The 14120-nt window shown below is 36.4% G+C and overlaps 1 protein-coding gene across 1 annotated transcript in view; it reads left to right on the plus strand.

Moving 5' to 3' along the window:
- The first annotated feature begins 43 nt into the window (after positions 1 to 43).
- AIDA (axin interactor, dorsalization associated) overlaps positions 44 to 14120 on the plus strand; it is a 35186-nt gene continuing 21109 nt past the window's right edge. The window contains exons 1-4 of the mRNA XM_036922161.2: positions 44 to 293; positions 6497 to 6566; positions 12597 to 12650; positions 13055 to 13109. Of these exons, the coding sequence (XP_036778056.1) occupies positions 184 to 293; positions 6497 to 6566; positions 12597 to 12650; positions 13055 to 13109 (289 nt within the window). The 5' untranslated portion in view covers positions 44 to 183. The remainder of the gene's footprint in view (positions 294 to 6496; positions 6567 to 12596; positions 12651 to 13054; positions 13110 to 14120) is intronic.

The following is a 14120-nucleotide window of genomic DNA, read 5'->3' on the forward strand; positions in this document are numbered from 1 at the left end:
CGGAGCCGCAAAGTTTGGCTGTGGCGGCAAATGGGCTTGGGCGGCTCCTCGGCGGGTGGCGGTGGTGGCCGCAGCGGTTCCTCCTGGCTCTGTTAATGTCGGGGCCAGGCCCGGGGAGGATGGCGCCCTAGAGCCCGGCCCTGCTGGGGTAGGGGCGGGAGGGGACGGAGGTGGGCACCGGCCATGTCGGAGGTGACCCGGAGTCTGCTGCAGCGCTGGGGCGCCAGTTTTAGGAGAGGAGCCGACTTCGACTCTTGGGGCCAGCTGGTGGAGGCGATAGACGAGTATCAGATGTGAGTGACTAACCGCGGGCCCGACCGGCTTCAGTCGGCCGCCGCCTCCCCCTTGTTACTGTCGGTGTCTCTCATCTCTGCATCTGCGGCCAAGGCTGCTCAGGGTGGGGCCCCGCAGGCTCTGGGCTCAGAGCGCCCTGGCCCCGGAGAGGCTGCCCTGGAGACAGCGGTCCGCTCTCTGGGTTTCTCGCCCATCTTCCCCCTCCGCCTCCAAGAGCCAGTTCCATTCAACAGGTAGCCCTCCTTTCCTGGGGCTCCGGGCCTCTCCGGCTGTGTACTTAGTTTGTTCCACCGTCTCACGGGTCCCCTGCTCTGCAGTCAGTTTCCTTTCCTCCTTTTCCGCCGCCTCTCAGGTTGCTGCCCCTCGATTTCCCTTTGAGATTCTCTGAGGAGTACTCGTGTGCTCTCCACCCACGTTCCAGGGATGAGTGGCCTTGCTCGGTGTATGGTGCCTGCCTTCTCCCGTGTGTAGGACAGGAGGGACCTGGTGGCGATTGAGGGGAGGGGGTGCCCCCAGGAAGCAGAGAGACTGGAGGTGCCTCACCCGCCAAAGCAGGGTCCCTCCTCGCGCCCCTTCACCCCTCTTTCCGGGGAGCCGTGTTTTGACAATTCGCCCCGATTCCGTTTCGGTTTCTGAGACTGTTATTTGCTAGCCTGTGTGAGTCCCACCCACCCCCTTGCTCGGTTGCTTTGGGTGGAGTCCTCGCAGGATGTGAACAGAAGAGAGCAAAATGTGAATTCATAGACTACGCACAGGAGCCACCCCTCCCTCCGTAGGTCCCTCCTCCTTTTCCTGTTACAATGTATAGCCGCTGGGTACATGTGAGTACCAGAGTCTTTGATCTTTGATCGGAAGTACGATTTCTTTCCCTTAATGGTTCCCCCCCAAAGCTTGAGGGATGTTTTTAAAATGAAAAGATTTACGTGTATGTAAAACCTTAGTTTCTTGCACATTTTACTGAAAATAAGAACTGCGCTCTGAAATGCTATTGTTTGCAAACTGTTGCTGTTAATAACTCCTTGGTTTAAAACAAGTTGTTATTTGAGGTGTTGCCGAGTATGAAACCATGTGTGAGTAAAATCTTTTCCTCTCTCTCTCAGTGCCTTCTGGAAAGTGAACACGATTGGTTCTTGGAAACTCTAAATTTACTCTTTCTTTACAGTAGTTATTTGTTTTTATCTGACCATCATGGTAATTTAAATGTGTAGACAATTTTGAACCGCCTGTAGCTTCAAAAAGTAATGGAAACAACCATGCTGTGGGCCATTCTGCCTTGCAGACCACTCACTGGCCATTTGTTTTGCAATTTTACTTGCTCTTACTCAGTGCGACTATTTTGATTTTACAAAATGAGGAAAGTGAAGCTCAGGCTGAACAGATTACTTAGGGTCACAAAACTAAACTACTGGAATCTGGGACTTTTAAAAAAATTTCATATCCTGTCTGCTCTACTACATGCTGCTTAAGACACTTTAAGTTGTGCTGTGAAAGTGAATTGGACAAATGAGGTTTCCTTCATCACCAGAGAACATAGCTTTCCATACTGTAGCCAGTTAGAAAGAGAGCACCTATGTGTGTGTGTTAACTAAAATTGCATACTCTGAAATACAAAGCAGCCTCCCACTTGTGATGTAGTGGGACTTTGCAGCTGTTGGCAGTCAGCGGCAGACCTCACAATGGAAAGTGAAGAATACCGTGTCCAATTGAAATTACAAAGGAAAATTGAATATGCAAGCTGTTCGGCCGGAATTTCTAGAAACATCTCAATGAGCGTAATCGACACACAATCTATTGTTGGACCTCGGTGATAACCTTTGAACTTCATCTTCATGATTCATAGTAGTTCTCAAATTATTATAAAAACTGCCAGTGGAAAATTTGAATAGAAATATGTAATGATTGGCTTACATTTTGTAAAACATACAGGCTACATATACGATGAAGTTGAATTTAAAATTCATATATTCAGAAGTAAAGGAAAGCCTGCAGAAAAGGAGACCATTTGGGGGCTACAAAATGACGTGAAAAACAATTGACAGGATTCAGTCCCTGATGAGAAATTGAGAGAGAAGACAGAGGAAGAGTCAAGGTTAACTGGCCTTTCTAATTGGGTAGGCAGCAACGTCTGAAGAGTGGTATGACATACAGCAGAGAATTTATAGAAAGGGGCCTATGGGGAGAGAAGGAACATGTTTGTATTATTGTACTGTCTTAATGTAAGAATACTATTGCTTGAACAACTTCACTCAGCAAGTGAGAGCTGGGGATTTAAAGATGAGTAAGATTTGATTTCCTTCCTCAAAGCACTGAGAGTCTAATGATGGATTGGGTGTTGCTATTACAGAACCATGAAAAGAGTAAGTGGTGCCACACTCCTTGCTGTTTCCTGAAGCAGGTTTCTGCCTGAGGGCTTTGCACTTCTTCTGGAACACTTTTGCATTATCTGTTTGGGTCACTGGATCACCTCCTTCAGGTCTTTGTTCAGGTGTTATCTTCTCAGTGAGGCCTTCTCTGGCTGCCCTGTTTAAAATCGTAGCTTGCTGTCCACCCCACTCTCTACCTCTGTCTTGCCCTTCCTAACCCCTCCCTGCCCCCAATTGTGCTTAATTTTTTCCCACAGTATTTATCACCACCTAAAATATAATATACTTTACATGTTCACTTGGTTTATTATCTCTCTCCCCACTTGAATTATAAGCTCTTTGAGACTAAGTATGGGAGGGGTTGTCTTTGTTGTTCTTTACTGTCTACTTAGTGTCCAGAGTAGTACTTAGCTATCATTAAATAATTGTTTAGGCATTACATAATTATTGTATTTTATTGAATGGGTGGATTCAGGAGGTGAGTTAAGGAGTTGATGGCAAAATACTGTTGGAAGATTTAAACAAATTGGGTCAAAACTAAAATTGCTATTCCAAAATACATAGTCAATCAAAACAATTCCATTTGGCAGGCTACCTCTTTCAGCAACTTGGGGCTACATGACCTCCAGTCTATTACTGCAGAGTGGAATGGACTGTGTTGCTCAGGATCAGATATTTCACAGGATCAGTCCTGAGGTATTAATCTAGCACATGGATGCTCAAAAAATACTTTGTTAAATGAAGGGGTGAGTTTGAAGACTGGAGAATATCTGCTGTTAATCATCTTTATGATTGACCTTATATCAGTGCTACTCAAAGCCTGGTCCACAAATCTTTCTAGTCTGTAAACTGTTATTGGTCTGCAACGAGATAAATAAAGGAACTTGATATTTAGAAACTTTATAGCAATTTGACTTCTTCACAATAGTTTTTATTGTATTTTATAAAAGTATTAGCCTGAGACAAAATGGGGGGAAAAACCTAGTCCTTCACTACAGGGTTTGAGAAGCACCAATTTCTGTCATGAATTGTGAGATTTCAGTCAGTCATTTGTTTATGTATTAAAAGTATATTTAAAATCTCCTCCTGAGAATACTTCTGTTTTACCTGTAGGTACCCTTGTAAGGTGAGATTATTCTTTAGAAAAGAATATCTGATAAGGTTTCTCACATTAACTAAAAGAATGTCAACTCTTTTACCTGCTCATCCAAAGTGCATGGATTTTCCTTCAGTAGACAAAATCACATTTATGGATTTAGAAAATTAATATTTTTACCTAGGTTTCAAAAAGTATTTTAAAATAACTTTTTGAGGTCTAAAAATATATACCATGACATTCACTCATTTTACATGTACAATTCAGTGAATTTTTTGTAAAATTACCAAGTTGTGCAGCCATCCGTACAATCAAATTTTAGAACATGTCCATCACCCCAAAAGATCCCTGTGCCCATGTGCAGTCACTCTGTGTTCCCACTCTGGCCCCAGTCAACTACTCTAATCTATACTCTTGTCTAAAGGTTTTGTCTTTTCTGGAAATTTCATGTCAATTGAGTCATATAATATGTGATCTTTTGCTTGTGGCTTCTTTCATTCAGCGTAATGTGTTTGAGGTTCATCCGTGTTGTGAGATGCATCAATACTTAGTCCTTTTTGTTGCTGAATAACATCATGTGTGGATATAACCACATTTTGAGTATCCATTCACTGGTGGAGGGACGTTTGAGTTGTTTCTACTTTGTGACTGTTCCCAGTAATGCTACTGTGAACATTCACACGTAGTCTTTGTATCTACATATATTTTCATTCTTCTTGGGTAGATATGTAGGAGTGGAATTCCTGGCACATATGGTAAATTTGGTAAATTTGTGTGTAATTTTTGAAAGAACCTGCCAAAGGATTGAAACCTTTCATAGAATAAAGGCCATCAAGTATAATGAACTTTACACTTGATCTTTAAAAGACTTGATGGCACAGAACTCTCATCTTAAGACTTTTTGGGAAACTTGGTGAACTTGCAGTTGGCTTGGTAGGAAATCTAGCACTTGCTACCCTTTGTATCCTTGCTTCCATTTCCTACCCAGAATAGTATAGTATGCTTGGAAATTACGGTTTCAAATTCCTTTGCCAGTTACCAAATGTTTTACCAAAGTGTCCTTTTAATTCTTTGGTGGTTTTTTCCTCAGCAAATTTTTGAAAAGTTGAGATAAGTATCACATAATATAAAATTTACCATTATACAGTAATCTGATTTGTTGATTTTTAGTATATTCACAATGTTATGCAAACACACCCCTGCCATTATCTAATCCCAGAATATTCTGATATCACCACAGAAGAAACCCCATACCTGGTATCAGTCACTCCCAATCTTCTCCTTCCCTCAGTCCCTGGCAGCCACCACTCTGCTTTCTGTCTCTATGGATTTACCTATTCTAGACATTTCACGTAAATGGAATCATACAATATGTAATCTTTTGCATCTGGCTGCTTTTATTTAGCATAATATTTTTGAGGTTCATCCATGTTGTAGTATGTACCAGTACTTCATTCCTCTTTATGGCCAAATAATATTCTATTGAATGGACATACCACTTCTGTTTATCCTTTCATTAGTTGATGGATGTTTTGGGTGTTTCCACTTTTTGGCTATTATGTATGATGCTGCTGCTGGAACATATGTTAGCAGTTCTCTTGGGAATTTGCCTAGGATTTTTTTTTTTACACTGACAGCTGGGCTGTCTGTCGGGGCTTGACCCTGTGGCTACCGACATGGTATCATGCCAGCTGGGTTGTTGGTCACTGGCTTACATAGGATTTTGAAATTGCTGGGTTATAGGGTAACTCCATGCCTAGCTTTCTGAGGAATTGCCAAACTGTTTTCCACAGTTACGACACCATTTTACAATCCTACTAACAATGTATCAGTGTTCCACTTTTTCCACATCCTTGCCAACACCCGTTATTTCTATTTCTGTTTATTTCTTTTTAAAGATTATTCCAGTCCTAGTGTGTGTGAAGTTGTATCTCATTGTGGTTTTGATTTGTATTTCCCTAAATGATTGATATGATATTCACATGCTTATTGGCCATTTTAATATCTTCTGTGGAGAAATATCTATTCAGATTCTTTGCCCATTTTTAAATTGAGTTGTCTTTTATTGTTCAGTTATAAGAGTCAATCCTTTGGGTTTTTGCTGTCTCACAAATAGCTTTGGATCCTTACTGTTGAGCTTGGGCTACTAACAGATCCGTCCTTGATGACTCACCCAAGGCCTAACTTGTTCTTTTATGTAGAATGATAATTGGGCAAACAATTATTTCATTGTCTCATTGTAGAGAATTTTCTTTATTTTCCATGAAAAATATTTTCAGAAGTATAATTTGATTGAGTATTACCACTTTGTTGTGGCTGCAATTTGGACTAATCTTATCAGCAAGTTAATGATAAAGTGTCTCTGGTACTATTATTGTTGCTCACTGGAAGTGTTTAAGCAGAATCTGGACAACTACTTATTGGCTTGTTAGAGAAGAAATTCATGCATATGAAAGAAAGTTGGATTAGATGCCATTTGAGATTCTTTCCAGCTCTTAAGATTCTGTTTTCACTGCCTAGAGCTGAAATTTGTCCAGTGAAATGGCATGAAAAGTATTGTATTTTATTTTCATTGTTGTTCTATAAAGTGTTTGATTCTAAATATAATGTAGATTTATACTTTGAAAACACAACAAAGTATTCTTGTTCTTCATTGTGTTTTAAAAGATTTAAATTGTTTCTCCTTGTTGCATTTGAGAGTTTGCTTTTCTTCAATTCTAAATAATGTTTTTTCTTCTTACAGATTAGCAAGACATCTACAAAAAGAGGCCCAAGCTCAACACAATAATTCTGAATTCACAGAAGAACAAAAGGTACAATAAAATAACCTCTAGATATATCGAATTCCAAATGAGAAGGACTCTGTTTTGAGTCTCTTGAGTAAAACAAACAACAAAAACTTAAATGCATAAGTGCAAAGCAATGATACTGATTATGTTTTGCCAAACGTTAGGTGATCACTAGAGATACTATATGACTTACCCCTTAATGAATTTCTTTGCTCAGCCATTTAGACTTTAATCTTAGTGTAGACCTTCCACACTTTGGTTGGGAAGAGCAGGACTCCAGAGACTGGAGTTTGATTGTAAGTAATTGATTCCTGCCCCAATTATTTGACCCTGAAATTTCTCAAAACAAAAAACAAAAACAACAACAAAAACCAAAAAAAGCCACCCTTGGCTTTTAATTAGTTCAAGTCAAGAATTTGGCGTAAGAATCAGCAAAATAAATGCATAAGATTGCAAAATGTGTCAGTGGTGTTCTTTCTCCTTGAATTAAAATTTTAAAGTGTCAAGTGAATTCCCTGTACTATTAGAGATTATGCTAATGGAATACTTTAAGAAGCTTTACTTTCAAAGAGTGAGCAGAAATAAGAAAAAACAATTCCCATTTTTTCCTGGCTCAAAATACCTAGTGTTAAGTCAAATTTTAATCTTGTAGATAATGAAAAAATTTAATGTGTCAGTTTTTCCCGCATCTCTTAAGAAAAGACATTGTGAAAATTATAGTGACTTCATTTGCTTTTATTAATTCTTTTTTTGTACAAAGGGTAGGAGTGGAAGTGACTATTTTGTACGTGTTTTAAGTAAGCTTTAAACAAATACTATTGTAGTCCTTAGGCCTTGTATTCATTTGATTCTTTTTTATAGGAGTTTGGAGAGAAAAAAAAAATTCCCAAAGATCAGGATTAGCCATATTTTTTTGTACAAGTTAGTATGTTTGCATCTAAAAATAGTTGGGAATGTACTTTTTTTTGTATTTAAAAAAGAAAAAAAAGTTACTACAATTTAATAGTTTATTTTTCTTTTTTCCTTAACAGTTGCTAATATCCACAATAGTTATAGGAAATTTAGAATTAAAGCCCTGGAAAATACTTACCACATAGGACATGATTGGTTTGCTTAAGGAAAGAATAAAATCTGTATGCTTTATCACATCTATAAGATCTGTGAAATCTATTTACGAATTGATTAGGAAATGACCAGTTGACGTCACAGAACTGAGAGTTAAAATGTCTAAATTTTGAAACAGAATCATATATCTGAGTATGTACATTAATAACTAACAAAGTGTGTTATGAATATGGAAACAAAATGAAATTTTAGAAAATCAAAAAAATTTAATGACCCCCATGTTTTAATCATGTTTGCCTTGAGTTACTTACATGTTTTGTCTCCAACTTCCATGTTTTGTCTGTTGATTAGGTATGGGACCTCTAAGCTACATGACTTCAAATACAAAGTGATTTGACTTGAAACATACTCACATTTTTTTTTAAATGCCATCCAGATGATGATAAAACTAATGAGAAAAAAATAACATTTTCTTCAAGTTTCTAAGGCTGAAGCTGGTGTTTGATAATACTATTTATTAATTTTTTAAATTTATAGCTGTTTCTTAGTGGCCACCTGGCTGCTGTCTCTTCTCAGCTTACATAGATCCACAGATCTTATGCTCCAAAAGGCCCCGGAGGCGGCAGGACCTAGAGGAAAGAGCCTGAAATGGGGAGTCAGAAGACTTGATTTTGAATCCTGGCTCTGTCTCTGGGCCTTAATTTCCTTAAGTATGAAATGGGGGATCAGATAGCCCTGAATGATCTTAAAAGGAATCCCTATATCTTGTGATGACCCCCACCTTTGAAGTATTCTGTACCTCCTCCTTTCCTGGAAGCCTGATTTCTGAGGTGTTTATTATTTATAATACCTGCCTAGGAGGCATTTGTGGCTGCCAGTTGTGACTACAGAGAGAGATTGTGCCTGCCTGCCTATTCCTTGGGGCTTGGAGAAGGGCCCCCCCAATCACTCTGTACTACATTAGGAATATAAGGCAAGTTGTATGCATTTATAAATGTAATTTTCTTTGAAAATACAGTTGAAACATTCACAATGGGCCGAAAAACTCATACTGACATATAGGCCTTATTTGAATGTCACATAAGGAAAAAGTTAGAGGATCCAAGTTAATAAATGATTAGAAAACAGATTTCCCAGAGGTGACCTGGGGAACGTTGACTCTGAATAATTAATAGATGTTATTTGAAAAGGGAGCATTTGTAACTTGTTAGGGTTTTTAACATGCTAATATGTATGTTGAATTTTTAAAGAATTTGGGTAATAGAGTGTTTCCAAATTTGTTTGCTTTTAGAAGTTCCCTCTTCCCTTTATACAACATTTCATTGGGTCTAGTGTTCTGAAGAACATGTTATGGGAAATTTTGAAACCAACTGTTAGGTCTGCAAAATTAATTGAATAGCAGACCTGGCACATAAGCCAAAGGAGAAAAAATGCAATTGTGTTTTCCTCAAAAGAGGAAAATGGAGACTATTTCTTACATTATTCTAAGCAAATTGTTCCTTTTGTTTTCTGCTTTGACCTATATTCTTTATGCTTTTACTGTTTTTAATGTTTTTCTAACCATGACAAGTTATAGATTATTGATACTTATTCATATATGATTATTATTTTAAGATAAGAGAAATCCTAGTTTTTGAGACAGTAACATGTAAATCTTTCACTTCTTATTTTAAATCTAAAGAACCCTCAAGTAGAACTGCTGATCTCTCAGCTTTATTAATTAGTGATAAAATCTTCATATGGCTTTTCTAGTTATATTATTCTCAAAGCTATCTGGTAGAAAATAAGAAAGTTTATGACTCTTATTTGATCCTCCCTCATGATTAATTGACTTAGCTTTCATTTCAGTTCTCAATAGTTTTGTCATTATGACAACTGGGTTTAGTAGCCAAAGAATAGCTGCCAAAAGTTTTCATTCCATTAAATTCCCTACTTTGGTGTAGTAGATTTTCTCATGTAAGTTTCTGGACAGAGAGAACATCCTGTCTCATGATGCTTAGAAAGTTTTTCCCTGTTTTGAGTCAAATTTGGTGATAATGAGAATTCCAGCACTGTATGCTAGCCTTATATTTTATGGGTACCCCCTTTCCACCTCTCCCCCTGTCTTCCTCCCTTCTATGCCTCCCCACAGCTAAAGAGTAGATGACTGGCTGTTCAGATCTAAAAATTAAGTCTGGATTGTGACTATACTACTTTAACTATGTGTATTTTTTAACCTTGTTTTTCCTTACATAAATTGAATATGCTTTAACAAAATTAATTTAGCTCTTTATTTTTACATCATCTTTGCCTTTAACTGCTCTCTTTTGAACTGTCACTTTCCCTAGTAATGACAAAGTAAGATAGCCAATATTGTGGAAACGAGGACATTGTCCATTTCTGTACCATATTAGGCATGACTTATTAGACTGAATGAAGTACTAATAATTTAAATTTTTCTAAAATTAAAGTTCACTTAGATCTTCTATGCTTATTCTTAATGTGCATTGTCAGTATTTGTACTCTGGCACAAGTGACTTTGTGGTTCTTAATCATTTTTCTGAACCATTTGTTTTAAGAAGAGTGAAACAATTTACAGTGGCAAGCACTTGATTTTGACATGAATAAATGCTACATGTTTTAAAAGTCATGGCTAGAACTGAAAACGATAGTGTTTCACTCCTCTTCTAATATGTTGGGTGTGGTCCCTTAAAATAGTTATGAATAATGCCTATTGGTATCTTGCCATCATTCAGTAGATTCTGTGTAAAAAGCTGTTGCTTCTGCTTAACTTGAAGGAATGAATGTTTAAATTTAAAATAGGTTATTAGTAGACTCATAGTTTTTAAACTGCATTTTACTGTAAATGTTCAAAGCATCAAATCAAATGGATTTCATACTAAAGAAGGAAAAGGACTCAACTAATATTTTGAAAGACTTACTCATTGGTTCATCTCACTAATATAGACAAAATCCTTTTTAAAAACTATTTTTAAAAGAATACAAAAGTATGGCCAAATGGTATTAAATTAAGTGTATTGCTTTGTTGTATGTATTGCTAGTATATAGAAGACATTAGTGTCTACAGCAAGTTATGTTATTAACATATCTATAAAAATCTTAATAAAAATCTATTAATCTATAAAATAGCTGTTTCTAATTCATAGGATTAAAATGGGGATTAAATTAATTATATAATGGTTATATAATGGTTATGTATAATTAGGGAGAGCCAGTCATTTTTATTAAGTACTCAATAGTTTGTCATTATTTTTACTACATTATTATATTAAATTCTATTTTAGAACAACAGTAACTTTGAGATATTGTATTTTATGTGTAGGAAAAAAACAATTGCTGGTTCCTGTGAAACAGCTATTGGAGAGGGTAAACAAATCCCTGAGTATGTCTTGAATCCGTCTGTGCTTACTATATTAAATATAATCTTTAAATGTAAATTTTCATAATAAAATTGGGCATTTGCTAAACTCTTATACTGGGATAAAAAGTTTTTAAAGATTGTGGAGATAGTTATCGTTACTTGTTCCTTGGCGAAGAGTGATACCTTTCTCAGCGTTGGTTTATTTTGTGAGTTGCTATACCAGCTGTGTATTGTCAGATAAGATAATTGCATAGTTCTCACTCGCCTCAGCTCCAGGGGCCAGGATGTACTGTTACTCCTCTTTTGCTCCTCATTTATCTTGCAAAGAAAATTGACAAAAGAGAAAACCACCTAATCCAATAGTACATTTAGTGTCATTTTTTTCCTTAGAATATTTCACTGTGAGGCACTGCAAATATTATACATAGATACCTCACTTTTATGGTCTGAGTTATTCCTAATAAAAACTTAAGAGATGTCTTTTTTAAAGGACTGGAAAATCTTGATGGGCTTAATTCAGCCAACTGCTGTTAGACATGTTTCATGTTTCTTCTACGGGCCACGACCGTTTCATTTCCATCCTAGTCATTCATGTTTTGATTCTGATTACCATTTACCTGGACAGTTGAAATAACCTGATCGATTTGACTTTTAGTCTCTTCCCTCTTCTGCTCCAACCTGTGGACACTGTTAATACAACAGTCTTCTTAAAGAGTGAATCTGATGGTCATTCTTCTCTATGAAAATATGTGCAATTTACTACTCAAGTAAAAACGGATTCCTCAGCTGGTCATTGAAGTTCCGCTTCAGAGGGACCCCCTCTCCCCGAAAACACACACGCTTCACATTTCAAACTTACCTCCCTCTGCTTTCTGTTTGGGACTTTAGACATCTGGACCATGAGAATTCTGTAAACTCTCTAGTTTTAAACATCCTCCCAGGCATTGGGGTTTGACTCCTAGCACAGATTCTTGATGCTGTTTCTTCAGAACATATGGTAGCTTACTTTGCTGAAGCTTATGGAATCAACCATCTCTTCTTTATGTTACAGTGATTCTGCACTTGTGTAATCTCACACAATAGAACATGAGCTTATTAAGACAAGGGCTCTATCCTATCTTTTATATCCATTTTAAAGCTCCTATCGTATAAGACATCTAACTGTAAAATTTGCCACCTATCATCACAAGTATTGATTTTGCTTAACATTGCTTATAAATGAATTAAACAAATCAAGATTGGACTTAAGTGAAAATTAAATTATACTGTTGTGCTAAATAACTTTCAGTATTTTTATTCTTAAATCTTTTAGTGAATTTCAGGCTTTACAGAAAAGAGAAGGCAAGTTGGAAGTCCTCATTGCCTCACGCCCTGTTCATCATATCATCAAAGCAACCTGATTTAAAAGTGGTTGTGGCACATTAAAGCAGGAGATATTGGATACTCACCTTCTCTTCCTATCCTAGTCCTTTGCTTCCTGTTTCTCTTTTCTAAAATCTGCAAGATGCTTAAAAGAAAGTTTAACTTATTTTTTTAAAATATAGATCCTTTATCAATAAAAACTGTCTTGATGATTTTGACAACTAACAGTTATATTTGGTATTTATAGCTTTCTCTTTTTCCTACAGAAAACCATAGGCAAAATTGCAACATGCTTGGAATTACGAAGTGCAGCTTTACAGGTAAATAGGTGTATTTTTTCCTCTCTTTAATATAAGGAAAAGAAATTATTATGAACTATTCTAATAAAACATTAGGCATTCATGCTGGAAGTATTATTGAAGAAGGGTTTTATAACAATAGGAATTTGTGGGTCAAACCCATATTAAAATATTTAGTTCAAATTTTATAAACCATAGAAATCAAAGATATAACTTCAATATCTTTCTGTTATTTTTATTTTTAACCTGAATGTACCAAAGATACAAAAACCAGTTTGGGACTTTTCATTTTCTACTTTGAAAGCAAGAAATAGATTCATTTATTTTGGCTACTTTTTGAATATTTAGTTCTTGACATTTAAAACACATAGAGTGTAGTGAAATCTTTGTAATAAAAAGATGTAATGTGCATATTTTAAATTCAGTCCACACAGTCCCAAGATGAATTTAAACTGGAGGACCTAAAGAAGCTAGAACCAAGTAAGTTTTATTTTATATTTTTTAGTGGTACTCCTTTAGAAAAATATTTACTCTATTATACATATTAAGATTACTTAGCATAGGTGCTGGTTTATTTTTGTTAATATCTAGTCCTATGTGATTTTTGGGGGGTACTTTCATAATTTCTGTAATATTTACAGTAATTAGTTGCTTCACCTTCACTATAGTATATGATGAATTATTTGATTCTAAGTAGTGCCTCATCTATCTGTTTTAGCCTTTATTTTGTTTTAATCACTTTAATAAGACTATAATTATGTTGGTAAGCGTTTATAGTGAAGTCTGCAGGAGAATATAAAGTTAGAGTCATTGATGCCCATTTATACTACATGTCATCAAAAACTCCAGTCTGGTTGTTTGTTTGAGCTGCTCTACAAAATATTCCCTGGCTCGCATTTGGTCTTCCTGAAAGCATTTTTTTAAGTAAACAGTTCCTTCAAAGGTTTTGGTGGTTAGGATGATGCCAAATAAAGCTTTTTTGCTGGTTCACATCAATATTCTCTTAGAGGAAATATTTGCAATTTTAGGACATTTTCATCACCCCAAAAAGAAACCTGTATCTATTAGCATTCACCCTTTCCCCTGCAGCTCCCCAGTTCTCTGCCCCAGGCAACCACTAATTTACTTTCTGTCTCTATAAATTTGCCTGTTCTGGACTGGCTATATATTAGATTACTTTAGGAAAAGCACACATATGGCTCTAAAAAAGATTACAACTCCAGTTAGGATGTCTGGGTTATGTAATGGTTCTAAAGAAAATTATGTTTCATTTTTTTAATGATAATGAATAATTCAAATTTTGGTTCCTCATTTAGTCACTATTTTCTACTAGTTTTTTTCCCTCAGTTTGTTTCCAAATAAAATCTTAGAATCTTACAAGTATGTAAGATGACTGTTAAGATGGTAAACCATTTATCCTCAGATACTTATTATCTCTTCCTACAAACATGCTCAATTATTTTTCCTCTTGCCTCATTGGCTCTTTCATTG

The sequence above is a fragment of the Manis pentadactyla genome, chromosome 19 (assembly GCF_030020395.1).
Source record: "Manis pentadactyla isolate mManPen7 chromosome 19, mManPen7.hap1, whole genome shotgun sequence".
In the NCBI taxonomy this organism is placed as follows: Eukaryota; Metazoa; Chordata; class Mammalia; order Pholidota; family Manidae; genus Manis; species Manis pentadactyla.